The following is a 15121-nucleotide window of genomic DNA, read 5'->3' as shown; positions in this document are numbered from 1 at the left end:
CGGGGGATGAGGTTGGGAAGAACCACGGGGGAGCGCGGGGGGGGCCCCGGTCTGGCCCCCCCCCCCCCCCCCGGGCCCCCCCCCCCCCAATATCCCACGGGATCCCCCCGGTATCTTCCCCCGGGATACTCCCGATATCCCCCTACGGGATCCCCGATATCTCCTCCCGGGACCCCCCGCTATCTTCCCCTGGGATCCCACAGTATCCCCCGCTCTCTCCCACCGGTACCCCTCGATATCTTCTCCCAGTAACCTCCCCATTTCTTCCCCGGTAATCCCCGATATCTACTCCCCGGTATCCGCTGATATCTCACCCAAGTACCTCACACCCCCAGGTATCCGCTGATATTTTTCTCCTCTGGTAGTCGCCGGGATTCCCCCGGTATTCCTGTAGTACTTCTCGATATCGCCCGGGACCCTCCCGGTCTGCAGGTACTCCCAGTACCCTCACACACAGACCCTCACACACATAGACACACACAGAGACCCTCATATACACCCACACACAGATCCTCACACACACATACACACCCACACACCCAACAGACCCTCACACACACACACCCCCAAACACACACCCTCACACACACACACACACAGACCCACACCCACACACTCACAGACACAGACCCTCACACACACAGACCCTCACACATACACACACCCGAGCGCTGGTCAGGCTCGCCGCCTTCCAGGGAAAAGCGACAAACCCGGGATGGGCGGCGGGAGGTGAAGCGGCTCCCCCGCCCGGCCCGGCGCGGGGACAGCGGGACCGCCCGGCGGGGATCGCTGCCGCTCTCCGCCGGTCTCCGCCGGCCCCGGGCGGCAGCCGCGGGAGCCGCACCGCGCTCACCGCGCAGCGGCTGCTGTGAGGGAGGACAGCCCCGCCGAGTACCGGGAGCCGTGTGGGGAACGGCACCGCGGCATGGCTCGTCTGCTGTGGGTACGGACACCGGATCTGTCCTGCGAAGTCTGCCTGTCCTGCTCAAGGAGAGACTTGAGAAACTGCTCCACCCCATTAAAAGGGTATTTTGGGAACAGGCATCCAACGCAGCCCTGGGCTGACCACCGTCATGGGACAGCTGGACAGGGGCAGTGAGCCCTCGAGACACCCCAGCCCACGACACAGCTCATTCAAAGAGTCACAGAAAGGTTTGGGTTGGAAGGAACCTAAAAGATCATCTCATTCCACCCCCTGGCATGGGCAGGGACACCTTCCACCAGATCAGGTTGGTCCAAGCCCCATCCAACCTGGCCTTGAGCAGTTCCAGGGGTGGGGCAGCCACAGCTTCTGTGGGCAGAGCCTCACAGCCAATAATTTCTTCCCAGTATCCCATCTGCCCTCTGTCAGCTGTTCCCCCTTGTCCTGTCACTTCATCCCTTGTCCAAAGTCCCTCTCCAGCTCTCTTGGAGCCTCTTCAGGCACTGGAAGTGCTATAAGGTTTCCCTGCACTCTTCTCCAGGCTGAACACCCCCAGCTCCCTCCGCCTGTCCATAGCAGAGCTGCTCCAGCCTCTGATCATCATTGTTGCTTCCTCTGGCCTTGCTCCAACACATCCCTGTCCTTTTTATGTTGGAATCCTCACAGCTGGACACAATACTCCAGGTGGTATCTTAGGTGGGCAGGGTAAAGGGGGAAAATCCCCTCACTAAAGTTGTTGATCACACTGCTGAGGATGCAGCCCAGCTTCATGAAATAAAGTAATATCATTATAAGCCAGCTTCACATCTGACTTCACCACAACTCTGCTTTCTTTTTTCTGTTAAATTATTTTTCAGAGCATTCCTCTGAGGTATTTCTACACCTTCCATAAATCCTTCCCTCAATAGGGAGGTCCTGGGTCAGAGGACATGGCCATAAATCCCTAGAATCTTTATAGGGGATATTTTCTCTGCCAAAGGAGATGAAAACAGCATTTGTGGCAGGTAAACACCCCAGAGGAAGCAGAGGGCCCCAGACAGACGGACGTGTCCCCACCACTCCATCCCTGTGGCGGGTGGGAAGAGGAAACTCCTCAGCCTTGGCTGTGGAAGAGGGATCAAACGTTTCAACAGCTGCAAAAGTGGATTTAAGCCAATGCAAACAAACAAACAAAAAGCCCAAAGAAAACAAGGCAGCCTGGATCGGTGCCAGGTGTTTAGCAGAGGTAGAAGAAGGCTGAGGCAGCACGAGACCCAGGAGACCTCAGCACCCAGACCTGGCTGCTGTGTCCGAGAAACACAAACTGTGACGGGGAGGAGCATGAGGAGGGTTCGGAGGCTGTCTGGGGTCACGGGAACCCTTTGCCTCAGCAAGAGCAGGGAGGGCTCAGTTTTCCTATCCTAGAAGGAGAAAAGCTATCAGGTGATCCGTGGCCAGCTATAAATACCCCAGGGATTGAGTAAACAGCATGGGGAGAAAAAAAATAAAGTGCAGCCGAAGAAAAGCACTGACACAGAGACGTGTTTTTAGAAACTGGCCAGGAATGAGTTTAGCTGGGAGGGAGGTGACAGCTCCTGCTCTGGCACAGGCACTGGGCTAAATGATGTGGTGCTCTTCAAAGGCTTAGGCAGTTTGGGAAAGGAGATGACAAGGCTGACAGGATGACAAGGACAGACCACCATGGGACAGACCTCAGGAACAGCTCCAGCCTCTGCTGCTGCCCCAGCAGAGCACACAGACACCTCTCTGCTTTCAGACAGCACCTGCACGTGAATCTCTTCCCACTGCCTGCCTTCCAAACACTGCAGCAGCTTTGGAAAGTCAGAAATCCAGCACGGGAAGAGATTCCCCTGCCAGATCTGCCTTGCTGACCTCCCACACCCAGAGCTAAACCGCCGGCACAGCCGACGGAAGCATCCCCAGCAAGCAGACACCAGCGTAGCCACGCTGCAGGAGCGTGCATGGGCAGCCACACGCTGGAAATCTGCAGCTCGTTCCCCTTTCACTGCCCAGACACAGCCAAGATGCTTCATCTTCAAGCAGGGGAAACATCCTGGCTCCATGGACAAGGAAGGTTTTCTCAAACCGGGCGCTGGTTTGAGGCTGTCAGGTTGTTGTCAGCTATTTACATGCTGCACCCAGAGTGAACTGGCTCATGTGACGTTCACTTCTGGCACAGCACTGCTCAGCTCACAGGCTCAAAATATCCATCCCATTAGGGAAAAAAAAATGGCTGCTTATAAATCAAATGTGGGACTGTCCCTGCCGCTGTCATAAAATGGTGTCAAAACAAAAGCAAGCCCGTGCAGAACAGGCTGCTGCTCCAGTCCTGCCAGGATGAGCAGTTTTATTTGGATGCCAGAATATTTGGTGTTATAATCACAGCAGCAGATGATTCCACTGCAGGAAAGGGTGCTTTGTGCTGGCTGCAAAACTGGAAGCTTCAGCCAGGTCAGACTGTGAGAATTTGGTGCCTTGTGCTGTGGAGAAGCACCCATGGGAAGCAAAAGGGAAAAAGCAAAACCCACTGTGTTTTCTGAAACACCCCAAACCCTGAAGCCAAGCTGAGCAGTGCCAGACCAGAAGGATTCATGTGGAGCTCTGCACATGATGTGTGAGGTGCAGGCTGCAGCAGAGGGGCTCTGGACACTCACAGCCCACTCACATTCCTCCTGCACTCCTGTCTTGGGCTCTGCACAGGGCTCAGCTCAGTGAATGAGAATTCAGAATTCAATAGAGAGAGAAAATCTAAAAAAAAATTCCCAAACAGAAAGCCTAAGGCTGCTGACAGTTTCCACACTCTGAAGAATATTCCTGGTTGTATCTTTGACTCAAAGGGTAGCTGGGAAACCCATCTCCTGAAGGGCATTTAATTTTCATTCCAAGGCTTTCACATAACGCAAAATAACATAAAAAATACACAAAAACCTTCTACTACTTAGATACATCTAAAACCAGATCACTCTGCAAATCCTCTTTGGCATCTCAGCTTGCCTCCACAGCAGGAATGAGGCGTGGGAGGTGGCAGGAGCTTAGGGCACCCATGGAAATCCCATTTTCCTGGCAACTTCCCTCCTTATCAGCACGGCGCCAGGTGCACAGGTTGATGGTCACTGCCCAGCTGCCACGTTTGCACAACTGCAGCTTGGAACTGTGTGGAGTTTAAAAGGCTGTCACTACACCCTGTGTCCTGCCACAAGGTTTTCCACATGGAAGCAAAGGCAGCCAGGGCCTGCCACAGAAGCCAGAGCCACACAGATAAACCCCGGCAGACCCAGATACCCTTTGAGATAAGCAGCTAAAATTAATATTTTTTTCCGAAGCTGCTTGTGACAGCCCATCATCTCTCCTCAGCCCAGCTCCACAAAATAATCCCCTTCAGCGAGAAACACCTTTCCAGCAAGAGGCTCCGAGCTGCATCACAGGAATTGGAACAGGGAAAGGTGAAAACTGATGGGGTGAGACTGGATTTTGTGCATGCATTTCCCAGCTGGGCACTCAGCAGCCCTGCACTGGATATGTCCCCAGTGGTGACAGGGACTTGAGGGTGCCACCACAGCATCCAGAGCATCGCTGTCCCCCGGGGCTGTGCAGAGTGGGGCTGGTAGGGCAGGGAGGAGAAGAAAACAGCCCCACAGGCTGTCCCTGCTGTGGCCCCAGCGAGGCCGCAGAGCAGAGGGGGTCACCAGGAAGGCTCGAGGCTCCTCCGGTTCACAGCTCGGAGCGGCCCCCGGCTGCCCGCGGCCCCAGCCCGAGGGTGGTGGCTCAGGTGGCCGGGGGGGCGGCCGGCAGCTCTTTGCCGGGGCCGGAGGGCGAATCAGCACCGCTGCTGGCCACGTTCTCGTATTTCGGCTCTTCCTCCGCGGCAGCCTGTCCCTTCCTTTCGAGGCTGCCAACTAACTCTTGGCTTTTGCCCTTCTCTGTGGCACCTGCGGTTTCGCTGGCCCCGTCCTGGGCACCGGTGTTTTTTGACGAGAGAGATGCGAGGAGGAGGGACAGTCTCTTCGCAGCGGGATGCTGCTGCTTGCCAGGAGCTGACTCGGCAGGAGCCCCCGGCACACTGTCCCTCTGCTTGCAGCTGTTCTCCGAGTCCCTGCGCTGCGCCAGGGCCCGGCGAGGAGGTTTCTGGATGGCCTCCATGCTCCTCCTCACCTTGGGCTCCTCCTTCGCAGCCCACTTGCCCCTCTGCAAGCTGCCCAGACGCTTCAGCACAGCCTGGACCGGTCCCTCGCCAGTCCCCTCCGCCTTGGGGTCCTGCCCGGCCGTGCCCACCATCATGTAGATGGTGGTGACACTGGGCTCCTTCCCCTTCGCCTCCCAGCTGCCGCATTTCGCAGCTGCTTCCAGCGCCTCCACTCTCTGGGCCACATGCCTGGTGCTGGACACCACCCTGCGGCGTCCCCCCGGGGTGGCCCGAGGCGATGGCCGGTGGCTTTCGTCCCCCTTGCCGAGGGGCTCGGGGTTCTCGTAGCAATCGCTGGCCGGGCTCTCGCTGGGGGGCTCGGCTGCCGTGTCCCCCGGCGGTGGGGTCAGCCTGGACGGGCCCCACGGGGCCTTGGGCTTCCGGCTGGGGCTGGGGGTCTCGGCCGCCCCGAATTTTGTCCCCTCGGCGAAGGACACAGAGGGTCGCTTGGCCTTGGCGATGCTGGAGGTGCGGGGGATGGCGAAGGGCTGCGAGACATCCTCGGAGTCGAAGGCGGACGGGTCCGGGAGCGCCTCGCCAGGGGGGGATGCACCGTCCTGCAGCTCAGCCCCGCCCAGCAGCGGGATGCCTGTGGGACAAGGTGACACGTGTTACGGCTGCCGCAGCTGCCACCCTGCCCGGGGACATTACTGGGGACACTGGGACAGGAGCTGATGCAATAGGATTGTCCCTGGGATCGTTTCCCAGGGAGGAGGTTGTGAAATGGGGTTGCCCCACTGGGCACGTCCCATCGCACGCAGCCAAACACAGCCCTGCAGACAGGAAAAGAAGGACAAGGAAATAAACACTGTCTGTGCCAAGCACAGCTCCCTGGGACGGCCAGGATTGACCCCAGAGGTGATCAGAGAGGAGGAGGAGCAGCCATGGGCGTCACCTTCTCTGGGCGGGACGGAGTACTCGGGTCCCTCGTTGTCGGTGTCGAAGGAGGAGAAGGAGCTGTCCGACACCCATGCAGACGATGGGGGCTCGATGAAGCTGGGGTTGTATGGGATTTCCATGTCGTGATGGGAGACTGGGGAAGAGAATAGACCCAGCTGAACTTGAGCACGCCAGGGTGCTGGGGGGAGCAGGGTTTCAGGCTTCCCCCCAGGCAGACAGCACAGAGAGTGCAGCACTTCTGGAAGTGCTGTCGGCAGCTCTGCTTTGCTCACCTGTGACTTTGGGAAGTTTCGAGGTACCCAGATTAAAGCAGGGCATGAGAGCACTGAGGTTGGCCAGCACCCCCTGCACGTGATGCTTCATCCTGGCCACCACATCATCATCTGGCACAGCTGCCCTGCAGAGCAGAGATGGACATCAAGGGACACAGGAGATGGGGATTTGTGTCAAAGGCTGAAAAATGTGAAAAAATACCTGTCTCTGGCATCTGCTGAGCTGGCACCACAGCAGCAGCAGGCGACACAGAGCAGCAGCAGCAGGAGAGGGACAAGGATGGCAGCTGCAAGGGCTCCATGGTCCTTCAAACCTGTGTGAGGAGATGGGCTGAGTCTGGCATGTCCTGTGGCTGTGACACCTACAGAACAGCCCTGCATGGAGAGAGCAGGAGCTGACAGCTCCCAGTGGGGCCAGGAGGCACCAGGATGCATCCCAGCCCCCCAGCATCTTCACGGATGTGACTGTCCCTTGCCCAGCGCCAAGGAGTAAATGTGGTGTTTATCTTACTCAGCACACAGTCACCCTGCACAGGGTCACAGGTCCCCCGGGAGCACTGGCAGGGTGAGGAACAATTCACTCCAAAGTAGCCCTCGGGACAGGTGTCGTTGCAGCTGGAAGAGAGAGGAAAGGAGGGAGATGCCCCCAGAAAGAGTGAGGCTCCAGCCCAGCCCCACTCCCAGCGTTATCCCAGCATTTTCCTGGTGTTACCTGTCTCCCCAGTAGCCTGCCTGACAGATGCAAACTCCTGTCACAGGGTCACAGCTCCCTGAAACACACTCGGGGCAGAGGAACTGGCAGCCATCACCAAAGGTGCCCATGGGGCAGGAGCTGTTGCAGCTGCCAACACAGAGCAAAGCATCAGCGACTGCACCCCAGAGCAGGGACACCCCCAAGGACCAGGGGCCTCACCCTGGACATACCTGGGTCCTGTCCAGCCGGGGTCACAGCGCAGGCAGGACCCGCTCTGGGGGTCACAGGGCTCCCCGTGCTGGCAGCGGGGACACGGCTGGAGGCAGCCATCCCCATGGAATCCAGGAGCACAGGGATCCTTGCAGAGGGTCCCGTTCCAGCCAGGCTGGCAGGCCAGGCAGAAACCATCCACGGGTGAGCAGGGCTGGCTGCGCTTGCAGCTCCCACAGCTGTGTGGGCAGAGAGGCACTGAGGTCACAACGCCCACCCTTGTACCCCTAAAAAGCGGCTTTCACACCACAAAAAGCAGGTTTCATACCACAAAATCATTGAGCATCATTTTGGACTGAGGGGAAACACGGTGGTGCCTAATGCTCTGTGGTAGCAAGAGGAGAGGAGGGCAGCAGAATCACAGGATGTTCTGAGTTGGGACATGCTGCTTTACCACCATAGGGAGCAAGATTAAGGACGACCAGATTTTAGGGTGACACTTTCTGCTGGCATTAGCGAGATGTTTCTTTTGGGGCAACTCTGATGCTGCATCCACCCTGGGATGCCCAAACCCAGGATGGGTCTCCCTGCCCAGCCAAAGGGACAGACAGGTACAGTGCCCTCCCCCACGATCTGACTGCAGCCCGCTGGATCCCTCTGCTCCTCCATCTCACCTGTGCACGCACTGAGATCCGTATTTCCCTGCGGGACAGGGGTCCCGGCAGCTCCTGCCCTGGTAGCCGGGCTCGCAGCTGCAGTGGCCGGTGACAGGACTGCAGGAGCCGTGCCCGCAGTCGCAGTGCCGCTGGCACGCCGGTCCCCAATAGCCAGGCAGGCACTCGCACTTGCCCGTCTCCTGCGCGCAGGGCGAGACGTTGCAGGAGCACTTGAAGCTGCACCTCCTGCCCCACCAGCCCGGCAGGCAGCGGCACAGCCCGCTCAGGGGGTCGCAGTGGGAGGTGGAGGGGTTGCACTGGCATTGCTTCCTGCAGCTCGGAGCCCACCAGCCCGGCTCGCAGTGGCAGGCGCCGGTCAGGGGGTCGCAGCGGCCGTGGGGGCCGCACTGGCAGGGGAACTGGCAGAGCCCACCCCAGTGGTAGGGGTCGCAGGTGCAGTGGCCGCTGACGGGGTCGCAGCGCCCGTTGGGGTGGCACGGGCAGCTCCGCTTGCAGTCGTGGCCCCAGTACTGCTCGGGGCAGCCTGCGAGGGGAAAGGACACAGGCAGGATGGGGAGAAGCCCGGCAGCCCCCCGAGCATCCAGCTGGCTTTAAAGGGGGATGGCAGGGGCTGAGCGCGGGGAGGGCACTCACGGGAGCTGCAGTCTGCTCCGAAGAAGCCGGGTTTGCAGCGGCACAGCCCGGGTTTCACGCACACCTCGCCCTCTCTGCAGGCGTCCTCCCCCTCGCACACGGCTGTCGTGGCAGGAAAGGCACTCAGCCCTCTCTGGTCGGGGCTCACACCCCACCTGCCACCCACCCAGCTCCCTTAGGGACAGCATTCCCGGGGAAAGCACCATCCCATCCCTCTGGCTCAGCTGCAGCACCATCAGCACCTGGAGCTCCCCACTGGCACCGCTCATGGAGAGCTGCAGAGTTTCCCCCAACACCCAGAAGAATCCACCCGGATGAGCGTGGGGACCATGCCTTGGGGTTCACCCCATCCATCACTCACCGACCGTGCACGCCCTCCCCTCCTGCCTCCAGCCGGGACAGCACTCCGGGCCGGCCGGGAACCTGCGGGAGAGACCGGGGGTGTCAGCCAGGGCGGGGGACCAGGGCGGCTCCACGGCCCCGGCCAAGGCGAAGCGATCCTTGCCCCAGTGCCGAGAAGGCGGCGTGGCCCCCAGGGCAACGCTCCGGAAGGAAACCAGAAAAATAGAAGGAAATTTAGGAGGCTGCAGCCCGGGTGGGCGGCTGGGCTGGGCTGGGCTGCCCGAAGTGCTGGGAATGTCCCCACGGAGGTGTGCCGGGTGTCCCATGCCCTGGGAGAGGCTCAAAGCTTCACCAGCAGTGAAGAAATGAGGCACTGAAGTGAAGGCCATGAAAGGTGTCACCACTGATGGGAGACAATGGGAGAGACAACGTGGCAACAAATTCAGGGGACACCAGTCCCAAAGCTCTTTGGGGTTTGCTACAGTGACATTTCCCCACAATGAGTTTTGCCATGGGTCCCATATTGCCCCGTTGCCCTGCACTCTGAAGGTGAATGAGAAATAAGCCCTGGAGAAGGGGTCTGATGCCCCAAATGCCCAGACATGCCCCAGCCACGCTCCCCAGCACCACCCCAGTCTGCACCCACCCCGTGCCAGGCTGCACATCTCTGTCCCTGGGAGGAGAGACGGACACCAACCCTCTGGGGCTGCTGAGAGGCCCCAGGAGATGGAGTGGCACAGGTGGGGACCCCCGTGGCACCTACCTGCAGACGTTCCTGCCCTCAGGGTCGAGCTCCTGGGCAGAGCTCTGCACCCACAGCCACAGCTGGAGGCAGAGGATGGGCCGGGCGCTCTCCATTCCAGCAGGGCACCAGGGCCCCAGTCCTGGTGGCTCCCCAGCCCCACGCTGGTGTCCCTCTGTCCCGTCTGTCCCGTCCCACCCGTGGGGCGGCCTCTTCCTCCCTCCAGCCTTGGGTTTTTTCCTGAGGAAACGCGGGAGGAGGCGCCCCGATCCAGACGTCAGGGTGCGGCGGGGAGGGGGAGCAGGGAATGCTGCTGCCCGGGCTATTTCTGGCCCTGCCACAGAAAGGGGCACCCAGGGGCTCAACACAGCCACACAGGGGTGGGACCTGCCTGAACATCTCACCTGTGTCACCCCACTCCTCCTGTGCCATCCTCCACTGCCCCCAAAACTGCTCCAGCCAATGTCCCCCCAACCCAAACAAGGTGTCCAGTGCCACCCCCTGCCTCAACCCCATGAGCCACCTCATGGCACTGCCAGCTCCTGGCAGGGGCTCAGAGGAGGGGTCCCCATGTCCCCCATGGCAACACAGCCTGACCTATGTTGGCCTTTGCAGGGCTGCTGGCCACTGTCCCACCTCGCCACGTCCCCAGGAGCTTTGTGTCAGCAGATGCACAGGAAACACCTTTTTCCTACCCGAGGCCAGCTCAGCCGGGGGGGGCTCCGGGTTAGAAGCACAGTGCTCCCCTTGGCCATGCAGGAATTAACTCCTCCATGCCCAGCACTGTGGGATCACCGCCCTGGAGCCCCCTTCCCCATCACAGCTGACCCACCAGAAGGGGCTCAGGGGGCACAGCCATTAGGAGAAGGGTAAGGGAAACCTGGGAGCATGACCCAGCCCTCCCCAAGCAGAGCAGAGGCTGCAGCCAGAACCTCAGAGGAAAAACAAGAGACTGATTTATTTCCAAATTAAAGGTAGAAAGTACCTGACCTGAGGGGACTGACTCGCCCCCATGAACACAAGGATTGTTCCAGTCTGCCAGGTCCCAGAGGTGGCAGGAAGAGGTGCCAGTACAAAACTGATTCACCCCATGCCTGAGAAGTGCAGGAGTGGCCCTGGTGGTGCTGATCCTGGTGGCTCCCAGCCACGGGAGCACCTGGACACCCAGTGCAGTGTGCTCAGCCCCTCCCAGCCATGTGGGGACCCCAGGACACACCAACTGGACCTTCACATTGCAGGGATTGGGGAGCTACAGACAGAAAGGAGTGAGGTAAAACACCCACAGAGCAGGATGGGGCAATGGAATCGTGGGCTGTGAGCAGAGGGCTTTGCAAAGAGCCACCAGGGGATGAAAGATCCCTTTTGGGGTGTGGAGAATGAAGAGGGTGCAGACCCCCCACCATGCTGAGCTGCAAGCAGGGAGCAGTGGGGAGGGGGCACAGCTGAGAGGGCCCCTCTGTAGCTAAACTGTGGGCACAGTGAAAGGGTGGCTGGTGGGCAGAGATGCCCAGAGGTGCTGAGCTGTCCCATGCCAGGCTGGCAGCCCACATCCAGGTGTCCCAGTGGGTTTGCAGGAACCTGCCCACGCTGGGGCTTTGCCACCACCACGGCACAGGGAAGTGCCAGGGCTGCTGTGCTGCTCTTGAATCCACAGGAAGAAGAGGATCCAGGAAGTTCTGCTGCGAGGACAGATCCTGCTCCCGTGGGGTCAGAGTGGTGCTGTGGCTCTGTCAGGGCAGCTGGGCCCTGCCTTGTTCTCTCCCTCTGGCTCCAGCTGTGTGTCCAGTGAGTCAATGATTTCCCAGGTTCCAGAGCAGCGGGATGTCGGGGGGTCTTTGCTGCTGCCCTGATACCACAGCCCAAAACTGCAGAGAGAGCAGATAAGAGCTGTGGGGGAGAAGAACCTCCCCAGGGAAGATGCAGAATCCCAACCTCCCTCTGTGCTGGTGGCAGCAGGACACAGCCTGGCTGTGGGCCCTGGGAGCGTGTGGCACCCAGGACAAGGCAGATCCCCCTAAAACAGCAACCCCTGCTTTGGCAGCATCCCTGCCAGCCCTGCACCAGCCTGCTGACTCTGTTCCCATCATATCCAAGCTCCACAGCTGCCAGGTGCCAGCCAAGCCCCAAACCTCTCCACTGGCAGAGCCTCCTGTCCCTACCAGCACAGGAGCAAACTTACAAGCTCCTGATTTTGGATTCTGGAGGCTGAGCATCCACACAGTCTGTGCCATGACCTGGGAGCCAGGAGCCCTCCTCTTCATCACTGCACAAAGAAATGGGGGTAAACCTGCACTCAGCCACAGCAGCAAGTGCTGGAGCCACTCTGGAGTTTGCCCAGTGCCACCACCTCACCTCCCTTTTGTCACATGCACGCAGGGACAAGTGGCATTTGGCCAGGCCGTGCCTGACTGGTGACAGGGACACATGAGCTACAGCACAAAGCCCAGCCCCTGTGGCACAGCTATGCCAGAGCAACACATCAACTGCAGACATCAAACCTTTGATCTCTGCAGGGAGGAGGCAGCTCTGGGCTTGGGGAGACTCCAATCCAGGGCATCAAGCACATGGAAACCCTGGAGCAGGCCAGCCAGCACCCACCCAGCACGGGAGGATCCCAGCACCCAGCCTGACTCACCTGCTTGCCGACTCCTCCGTCGTTCCCAGCATTTTGGCTCTGATTTTTTTCCTCTGCTTTTTGATATTTGACTTCATTGCATCCAGGAAGAAGCTGGGAATTCTCTCCTCGTTCAGCAGCTCCCTGGTAAAAAGCAGCCAGCTGGTTAACCAAGAGCCTGGGGAAGATTCTGCCCTGACTGTGGTGGGAGCAGCCTCTGATGGGCCAGGCGTGGCTGCAGGGACAGGACTCACCTCTGGTAATAGGCCAGCTCCTCCTGCACCAAAAACAGGTTGGTCTTGAGCTCATTCCTCTCTTGCAGGATCTGCTGCAGCTCTTCCTTGGAGAAGCAGCAGTGAGCAGGGCTCCTGCCCTCATCCTGGTGCTGCGGCTCCTCTGAGGGTGACAGGGCTCCCTCCTGGAGGGGATGGAAAGAGAGTCAGCAGGCAAGCAGAGACCTCAAAACCCCCACCCAAAGGCTGAGTGCACATACAGGCAAAAATGGAAAAGTCCCAGGAATGTCCCCATCTCAGCCAGCAACCACTGTCCATCACCACACATGGCAAACCCCTCATCCTCTGTGTCCCATCTACTTTAACTCCTGTCACCTCATCTTGCTCCACCCATAACAGCTTCTACAGAGAAGGTGTTAGTGGCACTGCAGACATCACACCGTTCAGTTTTCAGCTGTGGAGTTTCCTTGAGCAGCCACATCTGTGTGTGCCAAGAGCTTCACACAAGGCTGGGAACGTGGGGTCAGTGGTGGTGATGCCCAGCAGCAAGGCCACAGCTCAGACTCACCACGCCAGGCTCTGGTGTGGGTCAGCTCAGACTCACCAGGCTCTGGTGTGGGGTCAGCTCAGACTCACCACGCCAGGCTCTGGTGTGGGTCAGCTCAGACTCACCAGGCTCTGGTGTGGGTCAGCTCAGACTCACCAGGCTCTGCTGTGGGGTCAGCTCAGATTCACCAGGCTCTGGTGTGGGTCAGCTCAGACTCACCACGCCAGGCTCTGGCTGCCGGCTCTCCAAGGCTGTCCTGCTCCTCCTGCTTGTTTCCCTCTGGCTTTGCAGCATCGCAGCCTCCAGGTCTGACTTCTGCTCCAGAGCACTCTTGAGCTGGGCCTGCACCACGGCCACCTTGTGCCGCAGCTCCTCGTTCATGGCCATGAAGCGATGGAGCTGTTCCTGCAGCTGGAGGGCCCAGGGCAGCCAGAGGTGAGGCAGTGCCCCCACCCAGGGACACCAGTGCCACCTGTCCCAGCAGGCTCAGCAGCTGTGACAGCCCCGGGGGGGATGTGACATGAAAGCAGATCCCCGGGCCCTCGGCACACCACACCCCTGAGCTGCCCCGCCCTCACCGCCTCCGTGTCCCGGCTCTTGCAGACGATCTCGTGGGCCTGGGCACGGAGCTCATCCCTCTGCCTGTCCACCACCTCCTTCAGCCGCAGCATCACCTCCCGCTCCTTCCGTGCCGTGCTGTCTGAGAGCAGACAGGGTGGACAGGAGTGAGAGTCCCCAGGGACTCCCCCAAGCCCACAACCCTATGAAGTTCCTCAGTGCTTCTGCAAAATCTGACTTGTTCCTGGTAATCTCACAGTGGGAAAGAAGGGAACTGAGAGTTTTAGACCATTCGTGGAACATCTTTGTGTTGCCACAGCAGCCCAAACCCTGTGCCTGCCTCCACCACCCTCCTGGGGGCTTTCAAGGTGCTCTGGAGGTTTGGGATCCCTGTGACTTGCAAAACAAGGTAATGCCTATGCTCTCTGCTAGGACAGGTCTCCAAGGTGAGGGAAAGGAGAGCAGCATTCCATCCTCCAGAAGAACAGGTTCAGCCTTGCACCCAGCCTGCCGCTCCACAGGGACACCCTGTGGCATCAGGGGACCCCAAACCCACGGGGACACCCACCTTCCTGGGACTGGCTCTCGGCAAGCTGCCCCAGGAGCTGGCGGTTCTGCTCCTCCAGGCAGGCCAGGCGGCCGTGCAGGGCTCGCTCCCGGCGCTCGGCCTCCCACAGCCTCTGCTCCGGGTCCTGGGGGACGGGGACACCGGGGACACCGGGTCAGAGCCACCCCCGGCGGCAGTGACAGCCAGGTCGGCCAGGCATCAGCCAGGCCAGCGCTGTTCCAGTGGACGGTGACAGCCAGGTCAGAGGCTTCCCAGGGGATATGGGACAGTGGGGTCACTGCCACAAGCCCGGAAAGGGGGACAGCCTGGTCAGACCCATACCAGAGGACAGGGATAGCAAGATCAGAACCGTCCCAGGGGACAGGGGACAGTGGGGTCAGTGCCACCACCCCGGAAAGGCGGACAGCTGGGTTACAGCCAGCCCGGGGGGACAACTGGCCCAGACAGGTCTGACCTATCCCCAAGGGATGGGGGACAGTCGGGTCAGACCCATGCCAGAGGCCAGGGATAGCGAGACCAGGGCCGTCCCAGGGGACGGGGGAGAGCAGGGACAGCCATCCTCTGGGAGAAGGGAACAGCCACAGCACAGCCGTCCCAGGGGATGCAGGGCAGCGGGGCCAGAGCCATCCCCTGGGAAAAGGGAACAGCGGGGTCGGAGCCGTCCCACAAAACGTGGGACACGCGTGTCAGCCCCCTGCCCCGGGAAAAGCCAACAGGCGGCTCGGTGCCACCGGCGCAGCTCCCGGCTCCCCGCTCACCTCCGCCTCCTGCGGCCCGGCCGGCGCTGCCGCCGCCTCCCCCTCAGCGCCCGGCGGGGCCACCAGCGCCTCGAGCAGCTCCAGCAGCCGCACCACGGGCGGCACCAGCCCGGCCACGGCGTCGGGCCCGAAGCGGGCGGAGAGGCGGCGCAGCTCGGCGCCCAGCGCTCCCGCCATGCGATAGACGTGCGGCGGGGCCAGGCTCGCCGGCGGCGTTCGCCACAGCGGCTCCGCCATGGCCCCGGCCCGCGCACGCTCCGCCGGCCCG

The 15121-nt window shown here is 60.5% G+C and overlaps 3 protein-coding genes across 5 annotated transcripts in view; all 3 read right to left on the bottom strand.

The window, feature by feature from the left end:
• The window catches only part of SLC43A2 (solute carrier family 43 member 2), a 31138-nt gene extending 30583 nt beyond the window's left edge, over positions 1-555 (bottom strand). Inside the window, exon 1 of one of the 2 annotated variants that reach the window (XM_041482452.1) lies at positions 315-555. The gene's annotated coding sequence lies outside the window, so the exon portion shown is untranslated. The remainder of the gene's footprint in view (positions 1-314) is intronic. The other variant, XM_041482450.1, reaches the window with a different exon arrangement.
• A 3206-nt stretch (positions 556-3761) lies between these two features.
• SCARF1 (scavenger receptor class F member 1) lies at positions 3762-9960 on the bottom strand. The gene is made up of 11 exons (XM_041482860.1): positions 9597-9960; positions 8853-8914; positions 8492-8593; positions 7856-8381; positions 7202-7420; positions 6990-7118; positions 6789-6892; positions 6480-6591; positions 6278-6402; positions 6001-6138; positions 3762-5694 (listed from the first exon to the last, which is right to left on the bottom strand). Exons 1-11 carry the CDS (start codon positions 9689-9691, stop codon positions 4688-4690), a joined length of 2619 nt encoding a protein of 872 aa, XP_041338794.1. The 5' UTR covers positions 9692-9960; the 3' UTR covers positions 3762-4687.
• A 548-nt stretch (positions 9961-10508) lies between these two features.
• LOC121361817 (Rab interacting lysosomal protein) lies at positions 10509-15110 on the bottom strand. 2 transcript variants are annotated; one of them, XM_041482861.1, is made up of 8 exons: positions 14854-15110; positions 14096-14219; positions 13548-13669; positions 13189-13380; positions 12444-12607; positions 12211-12333; positions 11755-11838; positions 10509-11440 (listed from the first exon to the last, which is right to left on the bottom strand). In XM_041482861.1, the coding sequence occupies exons 1-8, from the start codon at positions 15088-15090 to the stop codon at positions 11284-11286; spliced, it is 1203 nt and encodes a 400-aa protein (XP_041338795.1). In that variant the 5' UTR covers positions 15091-15110; the 3' UTR covers positions 10509-11283. The 2 variants fall into 2 exon arrangements, with proteins under 2 accessions (XP_041338795.1, XP_041338796.1); XM_041482862.1 differs by lacking the exon at positions 11755-11838.
• Positions 15111-15121: the final 11 nt, after the last annotated feature.

This window comes from Pyrgilauda ruficollis, unplaced genomic scaffold (genome assembly GCF_017590135.1).
Source record: "Pyrgilauda ruficollis isolate IOZ18807 unplaced genomic scaffold, ASM1759013v1 scaffold59, whole genome shotgun sequence".
Taxonomy (NCBI): Eukaryota; Metazoa; Chordata; class Aves; order Passeriformes; family Passeridae; genus Pyrgilauda; species Pyrgilauda ruficollis.
The sequence above is the reverse complement of the archived record's forward strand: the minus strand, read 5'-3'. Positions and strand labels throughout refer to the sequence as shown.

Coding starts and splice junctions, on each gene's coding strand:
- SCARF1 (XM_041482860.1), bottom strand. CDS start 9,691: ATGGAGAGCGCCCGGCCCATCCTCTGCCTCCAGCTGTGGCTGTGGGTG. Junction 8,382..8,491: donor CGGAGCAGACTGCAGCTCCC/GTGAGTGCCCTC, acceptor TTCCCCTCGCAG/GCTGCCCCGAGCAGTACTGG. Junction 6,403..6,479: donor TCAGCAGATGCCAGAGACAG/GTATTTTTTCAC, acceptor TCTGCTCTGCAG/GGCAGCTGTGCCAGATGATG.
- LOC121361817 (XM_041482861.1), bottom strand. CDS start 15,090: ATGGCGGAGCCGCTGTGGCGAACGCCGCCGGCGAGCCTGGCCCCGCCG. Junction 14,220..14,853: donor CCGGGCCGCAGGAGGCGGAG/GTGAGCGGGGAG, acceptor CCCGTCCCCCAG/GACCCGGAGCAGAGGCTGTG. Junction 13,381..13,547: donor AGAGCCGGGACACGGAGGCG/GTGAGGGCGGGG, acceptor TGGGCCCTCCAG/CTGCAGGAACAGCTCCATCG.